The sequence below is a fragment of the Dreissena polymorpha genome, chromosome 9 (genome assembly GCF_020536995.1).
Source record: "Dreissena polymorpha isolate Duluth1 chromosome 9, UMN_Dpol_1.0, whole genome shotgun sequence".
In the NCBI taxonomy this organism is placed as follows: Eukaryota; Metazoa; Mollusca; class Bivalvia; order Myida; family Dreissenidae; genus Dreissena; species Dreissena polymorpha.
In genome coordinates, this window is record NC_068363.1 from 6516688 (window position 1) to 6533829 (window position 17142).

Consider the following 17142-nt stretch of genomic DNA (forward strand, 5'->3'; position numbering starts at 1 on the left):
GTAGTGCAACAGGTATTCTACGAGGGGGGATGAACAACAGGCTTACTGTCGGGCTTTAAATGAATGTTGCACTCACCCTGCATGTTGCCTATTCCTTGAAAAAGCTTTGGAAAGTCCCGTACAATAGTCTCTTTCGTCATTGGACACTTCGATATCTGGGATTCCACTGAGAAAGATAGCTGGATTAGACCAAAATTAACAGACGTTTGTAAACTGAGCAAAGGCTGTGATTGTGTATGCACTACCTGGAATTCAACATTCTCAGAATGACCATTTCGTGCGTGTATGCAATGTAAGTTAATAGTGCCTTCAGGCTTTAACGGGGTGCCATTGTATGTTGATAACCGGGGATTTGAACGTTTGAAATTTCCCTTGGAACCAATTCTTTGATAGCTAGAAAATGGAAGTATATTTACCTGAGATCCAGTGTCAATCTTGAGCGTGATGATTTGTTGTTTTGGACCTACTCAAATTTCTGCAAAAAACTTGTCCATTAACTATTTTGGATTCAATACTATCCACAAAAACACTATCACAAAGCACATCATCACTATGTACATTATCACTTCGATCGGCACTGTTAATGTCATTGACATTCCTAGATCGGCATGCGGATGCGAAATGGTTCCACTTCTTGCAGAGGTGACACTGTTTACCATGGGCAGGGCATTGTCCTTTTCGGTGTGCGGTGGTGCAGTTTTGACATGTCCTCCCCTGTTGAGGATGCAGTCTTGAAGACTTGGTGTTTTTGGTCTGGAACGACCATGTCTGGATGCTGCTCGTTGGCTGGCCGACTCCGATTTTGCAGATGGACGTGGCTTCTGTTTGCTCGACATATGTCTGAATTTAACATTGTCAACTGACTTCTCTGTCTTCATTTCTGTCAACTGTTTTTGTGCATACTCGTAGGATTGGCAGATCTCAATGGCTTTTTGCAATGTAAGTTTGGCACCCTCTGTGATAAGCTTCTCTCGGATCTTTTCAGACTTAATCCCACTTCTGACACCATGTTTTGTTGTGTGTTAATTAATAACAAGTCCATGTTACTAATCTAAATATTTATTAACACACAACAACTATATGTATCTACTTGATGAACGTGAGTACTATTGTTAAGAGAGAGACTGGTTAAATTAATCGCTGGAGCGTGTACTGGCTATTTATACCGATAAGCATTGTGGCTCAAAGTAGACTGGCTACCTGAACACATGAGGAAGCTATTATATAACATCGACCGAATCCAACACATTTTCTTTTTATTTTATGCTTTTTTTACAGTTTATTTACATTGTTAAAGAATTTAACTGAAGGATTTCACTGGGATAATGACGTCTTTTCGTTAAAAAAATGACGTCATTTCACAATAAACAGTTAATATTATCGATAATTTTCACTATAAATTTCACTGATTGAAACAGTGAAATTATCAGTTTTAATTCACTGTCATTTCTCTATAAACAACCGGAAAGCATTAAATAAATATTATCAATACGTATATTATAAAGTTTGATCCGTTATTGCCCTAATTCTTCATTTCATTTAAGGTGTTGCAAAATCTTAAACACGAATCAAAACTGAATTGACTTCTGCAGGCAAAAATACTACTAAACGGCCTTTAAATTAATGCGTAAACGTCTTACTTTCCAACATAGTAATAGCATGTGGCCGCGAAAAATGTTCAACCTCGATTTGGAAACGAGACGAAAGTAAACACAGTCGTATACATGTCAGCAAAACATACCGAAATGTTTGACAAAGACTAGCTCCGATTACGACTCAATCAATGCTTTTTAAAGAACATGCCTTGAAGATGCTGTGTGCAAAATATCATCTAAAATGTCAACTTTTTATCGCGATACGCAGTCTTGAACATCAAAGTGATCCGCTATGGGTAATGATCCGTAATTGTAACTTGACTGTACTAATAAAAGCTAAAAGCATTCAAGAATAACTTAAAAAATGATACATTTAAAAATCATCAAACATTCAAAGACCGACTGAAAAACATTGAAACAATCAGTGGCTGGTGTGTTCCAATGACAATATTAATAAATAGGATGAAAATACGCGTAAAACAAAAGTTTAAAACATTTTGAACTTTCGATACATTTATTTATTCTGTTTTACCTATTTATTTATTATGCCCCCCTTCGAAGAAGAGGGGGTATATTGCTTTGCTCATGTCGGTCTGTCGGTCGGTCTGTCGGTCGGTCTGTCGGTCGGTCCGTCTACCAGGTGGTTGTCAGACGATAACTCAAGAACGCTTGGGCCTAGGATCATGAAACTTCATAGGTACATTGATCATGACTCGCAGATGACCTCTATTGATTTAGAGGTCACTAGGTCAAAGGTCAAGGTCACGGTGACCCGAAATAGTAAAATGGTTTCCGGATGATAACTCAAGAACGCATACGCCTAGGATCATGAAACTTCATGGGTAGATTGATCATGACTTGCAGATGACCCCTATTGATTTTGAGGTCACTAGGTCAAAGGTCAAGGTCACGGTGACCCGAAATAGTAAAATGGTTTCCGGATGATAACTCAAGAACGCATACGCCTAGGATCATGAAACTTCATGGGTAGATTGATCATGACTCGCAGATGACCCCTATTGATTTTCAGGTCACTATGTCAAAGGTCAAGGCCACGGTGACCTGAAATAGTAAAATGGTATTCGGATGATAACTCAAGAACGCATACGCCTAGGATCATGAAACTTCATAGGTAGATTGATCATGACTCGCAGATGACCCCTATTGTTTTGATGTCACAAGGTCAAAGGTCAAGGTCACGGTGACCCGAAATAGTAAAATGATTTTCGGATGATAACTCAAGAACGCTTTTGCCTAGGATCATGACACTTCATAGGTACATTGATCGTGACCCGCAGATGACCCCTATTGATTTTCAGGTCACTTGGTCAAAGGTCAAGGTCACAGTGACAAAAATCGTATTCACACAATGGCTGCCACTACAACGGACAGCCCATATGGGGGGCATGCATGTTTTACAAACAGCCCGTGTTTATTCTTAAATACGATGGAAACTTTTATCAAGTTCTTCATGACTAAAAATATCTTTAAAACTAAATATTTATCTTTCGAAAAAAAGTAAATGTCTGTGTATAATTCATTCAGAAATTTGGTTAAATACTAATTACAACGAAGGTAACGTGTGTTTATTTCAAGTGGACATGCCCTCGCAATTAAATTAAGGCAATTTACTATATATCTATAGGATGAAAATACGCGTAAAACAAAAGTTTAAAACATTTTGAACTTTCGATACATTTATTTGTTCTGTTTTACTTATTTATTTATTTATTCTTAAATACGGTGGAAACTTTTATAAAGTTCTTCATGACTAAAAATCTTTAAAACTCAATATTACTGTAATCTTTCGAAAAAAAAAGTAAACGTTTGTGTTATTCATTCAGAATCTTTATTGGTTAAATAATTAAATACATCGAAGGTTACGTGTGTTTATTTCAAGTGGACATGCCCTCGCAAGGCAATTTACTATAACTAACGTACCGGCCGGGCTATCGGACAATCCAACCTAGACGTATAATTTATGTTTCACATTATATATATAATGTTGTACACCCTGACCTTCCCTATAACAAAATGGCGACTTCCATGAAATTGCTGAAAAGTTCGCGAAATCTCTTTAAATACTTTGGTGAGTATGCACTGGGGCGGCATGACTGTATTGGTTTTGTTGAATTTAAGAAAACCGTCATAACCAAAGCTATATACCGGTACGCATACTATTATACTAAACGCTTCGGATTTTATTATTTTGATTCGTACATTAGAATGCTCATCCTATTATGCAATAGCTCTGCCTCTAGGACGTTTCGTTACCAACTTTTATTATTGATTGAAATTCCACATGGCTAAAACTTGTAATCTTGAAAATACGCACGTTTACTCACCGGTAATATCAAAACATTATTCGGCACCATCCAGTGTAAATTCGTACGGTAAACAAAGTATATTCTGATGATACTAAGATCGATAAAATGCTGATTATTGCTGCTTTTACAAAATAATAAATACCATTTTGTTCATTTCTCGATCCGAATGCTTCAAAGTTTATGTTAATTTGTGTATCGATCACGGCAAAGTCCGGAGACATTTGCGGGAGACATTTGCGGGAGACATTTGCGGATCGTAAATCGATTTTTTAATCCGAAAACTGGTTTTTGTCATCCGGGCATCTAGAAAAATTGGAATTTCAAATATGTTGCTATTTTTATCCCGGTCTCAAGTCGGCCCATAAAATAATGATGAAATTATCGGTTTATTATGAACATATAAAGTTATTTTATTGATAAAAACGGCTTTCCACCAGTATTTCACAATAAGCTGGCCAGGATTTTTCACTGGTCCAACGGATCAACCAAATTTCTAGTTTCACTGGACCTCTATTTTTACTGACCCCGGGTCAACGGACCACCGTTAGTGTCGAGCCCTTTCAAAACTCAATTCATTCTGGCAGTGAGCGATGTTTTCTGACATATTTGACTAGTAGGTCACGCAGGTTTGTTTATAAACAATCTCCAGAGGGCGCTAATGAAATACCGCAATATAACACGACCCGGTTTATACGTACAATATTGAGTTACAGAAGCATGTGCATCAGTTGTGCCAGCCCTTTGAATGAATACATCTATGCATTTTTATTACACTACAGACGAAGAATGTTTCATATTTCTACACTATGGTAAATTTGTAATTTTGTCAATAAGAACATTGTGCAAATCAGCTATATATTGCTAAATCATTGACAACATGTAGCTCCTTGTAATATTATAATGTTAGCCATGTTGTCTGAAACAGGATATTCTGGCGCCATTAATAAGGAATAATCATGTGCATCTTTTTTATGCTCCCCCAAAATATTTTGGGGGAGCCTATAATCGCCGCTTCGTCTGTCCGTGTGTCCGTCTGTGCACAATTTTTGTCCGGGCTATTTCTCGGCAATTAATGACCAGAATTCAATTAAACTTTATGGGAAGCTTCACTACCAACAGGAGATGTGCATATTATCAGCCAGTTATGGTCGGATGATTTTTCACAGAGTTATGGCCCTTTTAAATGTTCTATAAACTGTACATATCGTGTAATTCTTGTCCCCCCAACTACTGACTGGAATTCAATGAAGCTTTATGGGAAGCTTAACTACCTTGAGGAGATGTGCATGTTATTTGTGGGTTCTGGTTAGATGATTTTTTAGAGAGTTATGGCCCTTTGAAATTTTTAAGTTGCTTAACCATCCATCGTATTATTTTGTCCAAAGTTATGCCCCTCAAGATATTTCCTTTTATCTGAATATCTAGTGCAATATTGTGAAAAAAAACCTTTAGGGAGCATCACCCGTCTCCGACGGTTTTTTGTTACCTTTTTGTAACAGAAATCTTTTAATTTTGACAGAAGTCACAACAAAAACACCACATTTGCTGTCAATTTTATTCATCATCACATAAGTTATTTCCATGGTAAAATGGGTCGATAGCACTAATAGTAATACACGTATTAAATCAAACATGAATAAAGTCAAATCTGAATACCATCGAAATAAACAATCATGTTTATATCAGTTTAAATAAATGGAATCAATTACAAAAAAATAAAATAAATATTACAGTGTTCTAAAGCACTGTCATTTTAAGCTCATCTATTTTTTGAAAAAAAATTATGAGCTATTGTCATCACCTTGGCGTCGGCGTTGGCGTCAGCGTCCGGTTAAGTTTTGTGTTTAGGTCCACTTTTCTCAGAAAGTATCAATGGTATTGCATTTAAACTTGGTACACTTACTTACTATCATGAGGGGACTGGGCAGGCAAAGTTAGATAACTCTTGCGTGCATTTTGACTGAATTATGTGCCCTTTTTATTCTTAGAAAATTGAAAATTTTGGTTAAGTATTGCGTTTAGGTCCACTTGTTTCAGAAAGTATCAATGCTATTGCATTCAAACTTGGTACACTTACTTACTATCATGAGGGGACTGGGCAGGCAAAGTTAGATAACTCTGGCGTGCATTTTGACAGAATTATGTGCCCTTTTTATACTTAGAAAATTGAAAATTTTGGTTAAATTTTGTGTTTAGGTCCATTTTATTCCTTAAGTATCAAAGCTATTGCTTTCATACTTGCAACACTTACTAACTATCATAAGGGACTGTGCAGGAAAAGTAATGTAACTCTGACTGGCATTTTGACAGAATTATGTGCCCTTTTTATACTTAGAAAATTGAAAATTTGGTTAAGTTTTGTGTTTAGGTCCACTTTATTCCTACAGTATCAAAGCTATTGCTTTCATACTTGCAACACTTATTAACTATCATAAGGGGACTGTGCAGGCAAAGTTATGTAACTCTGACTGGCATTTGGACGGAATTATGGGCCCTTTATACTTAGAAAATTAAAATTTTGGTTAAGTTTTGTGTTTTGGTCCATTTTACCCCTAAAGTATCATAGATATTGCTTTCATACTTGGAACACTCGCAAACTATCATAAGGGTACAGTAAAAGGACAAGTTGCAAAACTCTGGATGTCATTTTTACGGAATTATGTCCCTTTTTTGATTTCGTAACTTTGAATATATGGTTAAATTTTGTGTTTCGATCCACTTTACTTCTTAAGTATCAAGGCTATTGCTTTCAAACTTCAAATTCTTTCATGCTATCATGAGGTTACTGTACCTGGCAAGTTGAATTTTACCTTGACCTTTGAATGACCTTGACTCTCAAGGTCAAATTATTAAATTTTGCTAAAATTGCCATAACTTCTTTATTTATGATTAGATTTGATTGATACTTTGAAAAAACTTCTCTTACCTGACATACCACAATAGACTCCACCCAAACCATCCCCCGTGCCCCCCCCCCGCCTCCCCCCCCCCCGAATCCCCCCCCCCCCTATTTTTTTTTTTTTTTTAAGATCATCTCACAAATGACCACCACACCCTCACACTATACCCCCCCCACCCCCCCCCCCCCCCCCCAATTTTGTTTTAAACGGTTAAAAACACAACTATTTATTTTTATTATTTTATGTTTGAAATACCGTCTTACCATCACACCCAAGAATCCCCCCCCACCCCACCCCCCTCCCCCCACCCGAATCCCCCCCCCCTCTAAATGTTTTTTTTTGTTTTTTTTAAGATCATCTCACAAATTACCACCACACCCTCACACTATACCCCCCCACCTCACCCCCCCCCCCCTAATTTTTTGTTTTTTGAAATGGTTAAAAAACACGAATATCTATTTTTATTATTTTATGTTTGAAATACCGTCCAACCATCGCACCCAAGAATCCCCACCCCCCCACCCCCCCACCCCGTGTTTTGTTTTTTTTGTGCATTTTTTTCGCATTTTTGGAAGATAATGTAATAAATGTCCACACCCCCACATTATACACCCCTCTTCACTCCACCCCTCCCTCCTTTGTGATTGAAAATGAGAGTCCCTTCACCTTTAAAAAGAAAATAGATGAGCGGTCTGCACCCTCAAGGCGGTGCTCTTGTTTTAATAGTTTTAATAAACTTTACTCAAATAAAAAGTCCAATATTGTAACCATGTGACCACACAAAAATCTAGCTAAATAGATGGTACAGAGTACATCTATTCAAAGTAAAGAACATTTGCAAACCTGATTCTCTAAAATACATAGCTACAAGTGATTCACAAAGGACACTAACATATATGAAGTCAGGAGAAATTTAACACTAAATCTTGATTGACCTAAACCCTGTAAATAATAAAAAAATCATCTACTTTTTTGTGAGTTTATCAATGCTACATTGTATGGTTTATACTTTATATTGAAATATAGATATATAAATATTCCCAATTATGTTGAAATCAACGCTAATTTTCTCAATTTGATCTGTACCACTTCATTATGCTCCCCCAAAATCAAAATTTTTGGGGGGCGCGGGGGAGCATATATAGTCACCGCTTCGTCTGTCCGTGCGTGTGTCCGTGCACAATTTTTGTCCGGGCTATTTCTCAGCAATTAATGACCGGAATTCAATTAAACGTTATGGGCTTCACTACCAAGAGGAGATGTGCATATTATCAGCGGTTTCTGGTTTGATGATTTTTCACAGAGTTATGGCCCTTTGAAATTTTCCATTAACTGTACATATAGTGCAATTCTTGTCCGGGCTATTTCTCAGCAACTAATTACTGGAATTTAATGAAACTTTATGGGAAGCTTCACTACCAAGAGGAGATGTGCATATTATCAGCTGGTTCAAGTCAGAAGATTTTTCACAGACTTATGGCCCTTTGAAATTTTCCATTAACTATACATATAGTGCAATTCTTGTCTGGGCGATTTCTCAGCAACTAATGACTGGAATTCAATGAAACTTTATGGGAAGCTTCACTACCAAGAAAAGATGTGAATATTATCAGCCGGTTCTTGTCCGATGATTTTTCACAGAGTTATTGCCCTTTGAAATTTTCCATTGTACATATAGTGCAATTCTTGTCCGAGCTATTTCTCAGCAACTTATTACAGGAATTCAATGAAACTTTATGGGAAGCTTCACTACCAACAGGAGATGTGCATATTATCAGCCGGTTATGGTCGGATGATTTTTCACAGAGTTATGGCCCTTTGAAATTTTCTATAAACTGTACATATAGTGCAATATTTGTCCGGGCTATTTCTCCCCAACTACTGACTGGAATACAATGAAGCTTTATGGGAAGCTTAACTACCTTGAGGAGTCGAGCATGTTATTTGTGGGTTCTGGTTAGATGATTTATTTAGAGAGTTATGGCCCTTTGAAATTTTTAAGTTGCTAAACCATCCATCGTATTATTTTGTCCAAAGTTATGCCCCTCAAGACGTTTCCTTTTATCTGAATATATAGTACAATATTGTGACAAAAAAAACCTTTGGGGAGCATCACCCGTCTCCGACGGTTTCTTGTTTCCAAAGTGGTTAGGAAAATCATGCATATTTAATTTCTGGATGAAACTTATAAACTTTAAACCCAGTTACATTTTTATTTTCATGGATTTTCACAAATATGTGACTTGTAACACATTTGTTAAACCTTCTTCTAAAAAAAATAACCAAAAACAGGTATATATTTTATGATTAAGTTGATCACAACACCTGTCTGTAGTAAACAATACATGCTTTCATGTTGAAAACTATAACAAGTAAAAGATTTTGTTTACTAAATATTGCAAACATCAAATATTGTTGATTTCAACAGCATTGACGGATGGGATATCATATGATACTGGATTGACTATCCCTTATATCAATTATAAAAGAAAAGATACAAATACTGAATAAATGGATATTCATGTACTTTCTTATTCTAATTACTCCTATCATGATTCTTCCTGAACACATACTGTTAACTAATTATGATTTATGGAACATCAACTGTGGTTGATTTTGTGGGATGACTGATCCACGAATTTAACACAAATACATTGGAAAATCACGGACGCATTTTGCTTTTTTCCAATATTAATAATCCTCGAATAAATGTGTCCACAAAAATGTAATTTTTTGAAAAAGAACTTAATTTCATGATGAAGAATATTAATGATTTTACAGTAATATGCTTCTCCTCTGGTCAGGTTAAATGTTTTATGCACATTAATTAATCCTGGGAGTTTCCAGGACACATTAATTTTATCAAATTAGAACGCACATTCTGATTCTGTGTATGGTGGATTTACATCCAGCTTCTTGTCAGATTTAATGACATCATCATTCAATGAAAGAAGAAAAATAGCAGCTTGTTTGAAGATATTGCAATTTTGAAAATAATTGAGTGCATAATTTTGAAACTGTTTAATTATTAAATCGTTAACGTTCTGGAAGTCTACATAGTGATGTAATAAACACAAAAAAACAAGCTGCTGTTTTTGTTTCTTTCAGAATACCTAATAACTGAGTGGCGTCTGCATTAACTATGGACCCTGTTGACAATGAGGAACATATCGGGATGATCCGTGAGCGTATGGACCCTATTGACAATGAGGAACGTATGAAGATGATCCGTGAGTGCGTGGCAGCCTGTGACCCTCTTGGAGTGAAGAAACTCATTCTGGAAGACAAACTAAGGGACGAATCCCTGAATTGGCAACTACTCTCCCTGCTGGGACCTGCTGTTAATGAGGAGAACTTCAACAGCTGCCCGGGCTTTGTTGAAGTCTGTGAGCGATGTATGAAGTACCTTGTTACTGTTGGCAATCCGGACGAGCTTGTTTATGCTCTTCTGGAACAGGCGGACTCTTTTGATGATCATGTGCGCTTCCAGACATTCCTAGGTCTTACAAAGATTTGTATTTTGAGATCGCCAGCAAAACGGCTTTTTCTTCTGGAGCTGAGTTTAGTTACGTTCTCGGACTGTGTGGCTAAGCTGGAGATAGAGGGAGGTGAGACTGAGGAGGAGGTTAGGGCAGCTGAGATTGACCCAGTTACAGAGATGGCTGAACATGCTGTATCTGCCTACCTGGACTTCATGGCTACTTTTGTTGAGCTGGACTGGAAAGTTGAGGTCATAAAAGAGACTGATCAGGAACAAGAGCATAAGATTCTTGTGAAATTCCTTCTAAAAGTGCTGGAGCATCCTTTATCTCAACTTGATTTGGGTGTCCGTGAAAACCATATTGGAATGAAAGTGAAGTCTACCGCAAGAATATTGGCAGAGAAAGTTATGGCACTGTTGAAAAAGCTCAACAAGGACCTGTTTGGTTTGTTAAGAGACTCAGTAAGTCATAATGATAAGTTGTCTCTGAAACTGAAGTTACGGCGAGGTGACCCTGGCCTCGGTGATGAACTGGACAAGCAATCCGAGCTGGGCTTGAGCTGTATGGCATACTTGCTATTGGCTGAGGATGTGGCAGAATTCTCACTTCCCCCACTGATGCCTTGGAATGGCATATATGAGCTCTGTGTGTCATTTTTTGCATTGATGTTGGCCAAGAAGGAAACAGCAGTAAGAAGGAAAGGTGTTCATTTATTTTCTAAATTGTTACAGACACAGGATGGTCATGTTTTGATTCCCTATGAGGATTTGGACAGACCTGAATACTACAGAATACTTGGATCTTTATTCGATATTATGACACATTGTTCTGCAAGAGATTTAAGACAGAAATGTGTATGCCTAGTTGCACCATTTATCAATTTATTTGATGCTAAAGCTAGATACCAGATGTTTATTAAAATGTTTGGAACATTGACACATTCCGGAGCTGTTGGGTTCTGTGTTCAGTTGTTCAAAGATCAGGTTGACAAGAGTTTTAATCTTGGAGACCAGAGGCTCAAAGCAGGAGACCTGAGGCTCAAAGCAGGAGACCTGAGGCTCAAAGCAGCATTATCAAAATACTTTTCAGGTCTGAATCTGAAGAGAATATTTCTGTTGATTACAAAACTTGAGGACAAAGCTGCAACAGATCTTGTAGAGCACTCAGACAGGATCATCTCAGTATTGAACCTGATACGTTACCTGGCCCTGAGAGACCCCCCACAGACCAATATGTCCGGTTTCTGGGACTTTATCCCAGCGATAGAGAAGGACTTCCTGAAGCTGTTATACGAGGGCCTGGATCTCACCAAGGGTCACTACCGACTGGAGTTGTCTGCCCTCCAGAAAGGGAACCAGTCCCAAGGGGCTGGTGAGGAGGTGGTGGACATGTGTGTGAGTGTTGCAGGGTTCACGCTGCCCCCTATGGCACGAGGCCAGAAAGTGGCCATCCTGCAGCAGGCCTTGAGAACCCTTGACCTGATCACCGGTCTGGTGGTCCGAGTAGAGGAGATACTGGCTCAGCAGCGCAAAACGATGACATCACTGCAGTAATTGAGTGTGTTGTAGTGACCTAGTCACCAGTCTAGTGGTGAGAGTAGATACTTGATCAGCAGCGCAAACTGATGACATCACTGCAGTAGTGGACTGTGTTGTTATGACCTAGTCACCAGTCTAGTGGTGAGAGTTGATACTTGATCAGCAGCGCAAACTGATGACATCACTGCATTAGTGGACTGTGTTGTAATGACCTAGTCACCAGTCTAGTGGTGAGAGTAGATACTTGATCAGCAGCGCAAACTGACATGTGTTAAAGTGACCTGGTTTAAAATGCTGCTTCAGAACTAAGTAACAAATGAAATCCAGTATTTTAATAAAACAGCATATTATTTTACTGTATATTATACACACTTTTACAATAGGACACATAAAATTTGTCTGCTGTACATGATTAGAAATTACAGATTATGTGTAAAATATCTTCAAACAATCTGTTATACATCTTTTTGTTTTTGCTTGATGTACATGTCCTGATATACATGTAAGTCAAATTGCATGGTAATTCCAGCATAAGAATTGTTAAGCCATAATAGCTGTAATTGTGACTATTTTCGTCTGAATTTAATATAATAAACATGTTTTTCACTCTGGACTTGCACTGAATTTTTATGCCCCCCTTCGAAGAAGGGGGGTATATTGCTTTGCTCATGTCGGTCTGTCGGTCCGTCTGTCGGTCCGTCCACCAGGTGGTTTCCGGATGATAACTCAAGAACGCTTGGGCCTAGGATCATGAAACTTCATAGGTACATTGATCATGACTCGCAGATGACCCCTATTGATTTTGAGGTCACTAGGTCAAAGGTCAAGGTCACGACGACCCGAAATAGTACAATGGTTTTTGGATGATAACTCAAGAACGCATACACGGCCAACAGGGCGAACTCTGAACAATATAACTGAAGCAACTGGTCTGTTATCCTAAATCTATAATTATCAGTCCAATGAAACATCATCCTTTGAGTAAAATAAAGTGGATCAGTAAAAATATTATCAGAATATGAGATTTTTTGTATATATTGTATATTAAATATTGTGTTAATGTTTAATTTTGTTGATTAATACATATATAAGCAGGACAGGGGAGGTAATACAGTATTATATCTTTCTTATATACAGGGGAAACAAATGCAATAAGTTTAAATTTCATGTTTAATAAATAGAGGATATTTGTTCATGTCAGTGTGAGATCATTTGTTATTTTTTATGATCACATTTTATTATTACTTTGACAAAACAACACTTACCTGAATACCACAATGGATTCCACCCAAACAATACCCCACGCCCCTACCAGAATCCCCCCCCCCCCAACCTCACCCCCCCCAATTTTTGTTTTTTGAAACATCATCTAATAAATTACCACACCCCACATTATACCCCCCTCTCACCCCCCCCTACCCCCCACCCCCCCCCCAATATTTTATACATCTAATAAATTACCACACCCCACATTATACCCCCCTCTCACTCCCCCCTTGATCATGACTGGCAGATGACCCCTATTGATTTTCAGGTCACTAGGTCAAAGGTCAAGGTCACAGTGACTCGAAATAGTACAATGGTTTCCGGATGATAACTTACATTAGGTCAAAGGTCAAGGTCACAGTGACAAAAAACGTATTCACACAATGAATGGCTGCCACTACAAATGACAGCCCATATGGGGGGCATGCATGTTTTACAAACAGCCCTTGTTAAACTCCTAAATACAATACTCAACTCATACTCAGTAATTGTATTTGTATGTACCCCTAAAAAATAAAATATATTATGTTCTTTATTTTAAAATGGGTCAAAGCAACAATTCAAAATTGAGAATGATTTTCCCAATAAAGGAAGTAAAATGACACAATTTCACATTATTTCTGTAAATTATTTGCATATGTTTAGATATAAATCTAGAATGTTGCTAAAATGAGTAAGAGAACTTGCATATTTGAAAACAATGAGTCCAAAAAAATCAATAAGTCAAAGGTAAAATCAATGAGTCCCAGGGAAAATCAAAGAGTCATAGGGAAAAATCAACGAGTCTCAGGGGAAATCAATGTGTCTTAAACTAAATTGGTGTGTCCTGAGTGTTTTTCCCTGGAACTGAGCCATATAATGGAATGGCTGAGTCATGAAATGGTTTAACTGAGCCACGAAATGGTAAAACTGAGCTATGAAATTGTACAATATGACATGAAATGGTATGACTGATCCATACAATGGAATGACTGAGCCATGAAATGGTATGACTGACACATGAAATTGTTTAACTGAGCCATAATTTGGTAAAACTGAGCTATGAAATTGTACATATGAGACATGAAATGGTATGACTGATCCATACAATGGAATGACTGAGCTATGAAATGGTATGACTGACACATGAAATGGTATAACTGAGCCATGAATTGGTATGACTGAGCTATGACATTGTACCACTGTGAATTGAAATGGTACTACTGAGACATGAAATGGTATTACTGAGCCATAAACTTTTATGACTTGGCCATGAAATTATATGGCATATGCATAAAATGGTATAATAAAGCCATGAAATGGTATGACGTTGCCATGAAATGGAATGACTGAGCCACAAAATGGTATGACTGAGCCATACAATTAAATGGCATAACTGCAGACAGCATTTAAACAAGTGCACTTTTCTTATTTAAGGAATTTTAACTATTGTTTTCGGTAATACTTGCAGTTCTTTACAATACATAAGCAAAAATAATATTAAAAAGAACAAATAACTTTTTTTTACCAAAGCACACATTTTGTAAGCCTGTTGAAAAAAGGAAACATATAAGATCAACTGCGACAAAAACAACTGCTGCTGTTGTCTGTACAGGATGTCTTGTGTTTTAGTGGAGAGTCACATGCGGACATGCTGCAATGTACGACACATGTGCCAGAAAGCTGAAAGCCAAGCTGAGTAAGTTGCCTACCATGTTCAGTGCTTGTTTGCTATGTACGACTCATGTGCCAGAAAGCTGTAAACCAACCTGGGTAAGTTGCCAATCATGTTCAGTGCTTCTTTGCTATGTATGACACATGTGCCAGAAAGCTGTAAACCAAGCTGGGTAAGTTGCCTATCATGTTCAGTGCTTGTTTTCTATGTACAGCACATGTGACAGGAAGCTGTGAACCAAGCTGGGTAAGTTGCCTATCATGTTCAGTGCTTGTTTGCTATGTATATCAAATGTGCAAGAAAGCTGAAAGTCCAGCTGAGAGAGTTGCCTACCATGTTCAGTGCTTGTTTGCTCTGTACGACACATGTGCCAGAAAGCTGAAAGCCAAGCTGGGTAAGTTGCTTACTATGTTCAGTGCTTGTTTGCTCTGTATGACACATGTGCCAGAAAGCTGAAAACCAAGCTGGATAAGTTGCCTATCATGTTCAGAGCTTGTTTGCTATGTACAACACATGTGCCAAAAAGCTGTAACCCAAGCTGGGTGAGTTGCCTATCATGTTCAGAGCTTGTTTGCTATGTACAACACATGTGCCAAAAAGCTGTAACCCAAGCTGGGTGAGTTGCCTATCATGTTCAGAGCTTGTTTGCTATGTACAACACATGTGACAGAAAGCTGTAAACCAAGCTGGGTAAGTTGCCTACCATGTTCAGTGCTTGTTTGCTATGTATATCAAATGTGCAAGAAAGCTGAAAGTCCAGCTGGGACCATGTTCAGTGCTTGTTTGCTCTGTACAACACATGTGACAGAAAGCTGAAAGCCAAGCTGGGTAAGTTGCTTACTATGTTCAGTGCTTGTTTGCTCTGTATGACACATGTGCCAGAAAGCTGAAAACCAAGCTGGATAAGTTGCCTATCATGTTCAGAGCTTGTTTGCTATGTACAACACATGTGCCAAAAAGCTGTAACCCAAGCTGGGTAAGTTGCCTACCATGTTCAGAGCTTGTTTGCTCTGTACAACACATGTGACAGAAAGCTGTAAACCAAACTGGGTAAGTTGCCTACCATGTTCAGTGCTTGTTTGCTATGTACAACACATGTGACAGAAAAGCTGTAACCCAAGCTGGGTGAGTTGCCTATCATGTTCAATGCTTGTTTGCTCTGTATGACACATGTGCCAGAAAGCTGAAAGCCAAGCTTGGTGAGTTGCCTATCATGTTCAATGCTTGTTTGCTCTGTATGACACATGTGCCAGAAAGCTGAAAGCAAAGCTTGGTGAGTTGCCTACCATGTTCAGTGCTTGTTTGCTATGTATGACACGTGTGCCAGAAAGCTGAAAGCCAAGCTGAGTGAGTTGCCTACTATGTTCAGTGCTTGTTTGCTATGTACAACACATGTGCCAGAAAGCTGAAAGGCAAGCTGGGTGAGTTGCCTACTATGTTCAGTGCTTGTTTGCTATGTACTACACATGTGACAAAAGCTGTAAACCAAGCTGGGTGAGTTGCCTACCATGTTCAGTGATTGTTTGCTATGTACAACACATGTGACAGACAGCTGTTAACCAAGCTGGGCGAGCTGCCTACCATGTTCAGTGCTTGTTTGCTATGTACAACACATGTGACAGAAAGCTGTAAACCAAGCTGGGTAAGTTGCCTATCATGTTCAGTGCTTGTTTGCTATGTACGACACATGTTCCAGAAAGCTGAAAGCCAAGCTGGGTGAGTTGCCTATCATGTTCAGTGCTTGTTTGCTCTGTACGACACATGTGCCAGAAAGCTGAAAGCCAAGCTGGGTAAGTTGCTTACTATGTTCAGTGCTTGTTTGCTCTGTATGACACATGTGCCAGAAAGCTGAAAACCAAGCTGGATAAGTTGCCTATCATGTTCAGAGCTTGTTTGCTATGTACAACACATGTGCCAAAAAGCTGTAACCCAAGCTGGGTAAGTTGCCTACCATGTTCAGAGCTTGTTTGCTCTGTATGACACATGTGCCAGAAAGCTGAAAGCAAAGCTTGGTGAGTTGCCTACCATGTTCAGTGCTTGTTTGCTATGTATGACACGTGTGCCAGAAAGCTGAAAGCCAAGCTGAGTGAGTTGCCTACTATGTTGAGTGCTTGTTTGCTCTGTACGACACATGTGCCAGAAAGCTGAAAGCCAAGCTGGGTGAGTTGCCTACCATGTTCAGTGCTTGTTTGCTCTGTACGACACATGTGCCAGAAAGCTGTTAACCAAGCTGGGTAAGTTGCTTACTATGTTCAGTGCTTGTTTGCTATGTACAACACATGTGACAGAAAGCTGTAAACCAAGCTGGGTGAGTTGCTTACTATGTTCAGTGCTTCTTTGCTATGTATGACACATGTGCCAGAAAGCTGTAAACCAAGCT

The 17142-nt window shown here is 38.5% G+C and overlaps 1 protein-coding gene across 9 annotated transcripts in view; it reads left to right on the top strand.

Annotated features, from left to right (window-relative positions):
• Positions 1–3550: 3550 nt before the first annotated feature.
• LOC127845489 (ubiquinone biosynthesis protein COQ9, mitochondrial-like) overlaps positions 3551–17142 on the top strand; it is a 31495-nt gene continuing 17903 nt past the window's right edge. For 2 of the 9 annotated variants that reach the window (XR_008033239.1, XM_052376432.1), the window contains exons 1-2: positions 3551–3684; positions 14720–14786. Coding sequence is in view for 7 of the 9 variants with exons in the window: in XM_052376432.1 (XP_052232392.1) it covers positions 3630–3684; positions 14720–14786 (122 nt within the window). In the remaining 2 variants the exon portion in view is untranslated. Of the gene's footprint in view, positions 3685–9930; positions 12486–14719; positions 14787–15092; positions 15157–16436; positions 16553–16878; positions 16923–17142 lie in introns of those variants that run through there. The other 7 variants (XR_008033238.1, XM_052376430.1, XM_052376431.1 and 4 more) reach the window with 7 other exon arrangements.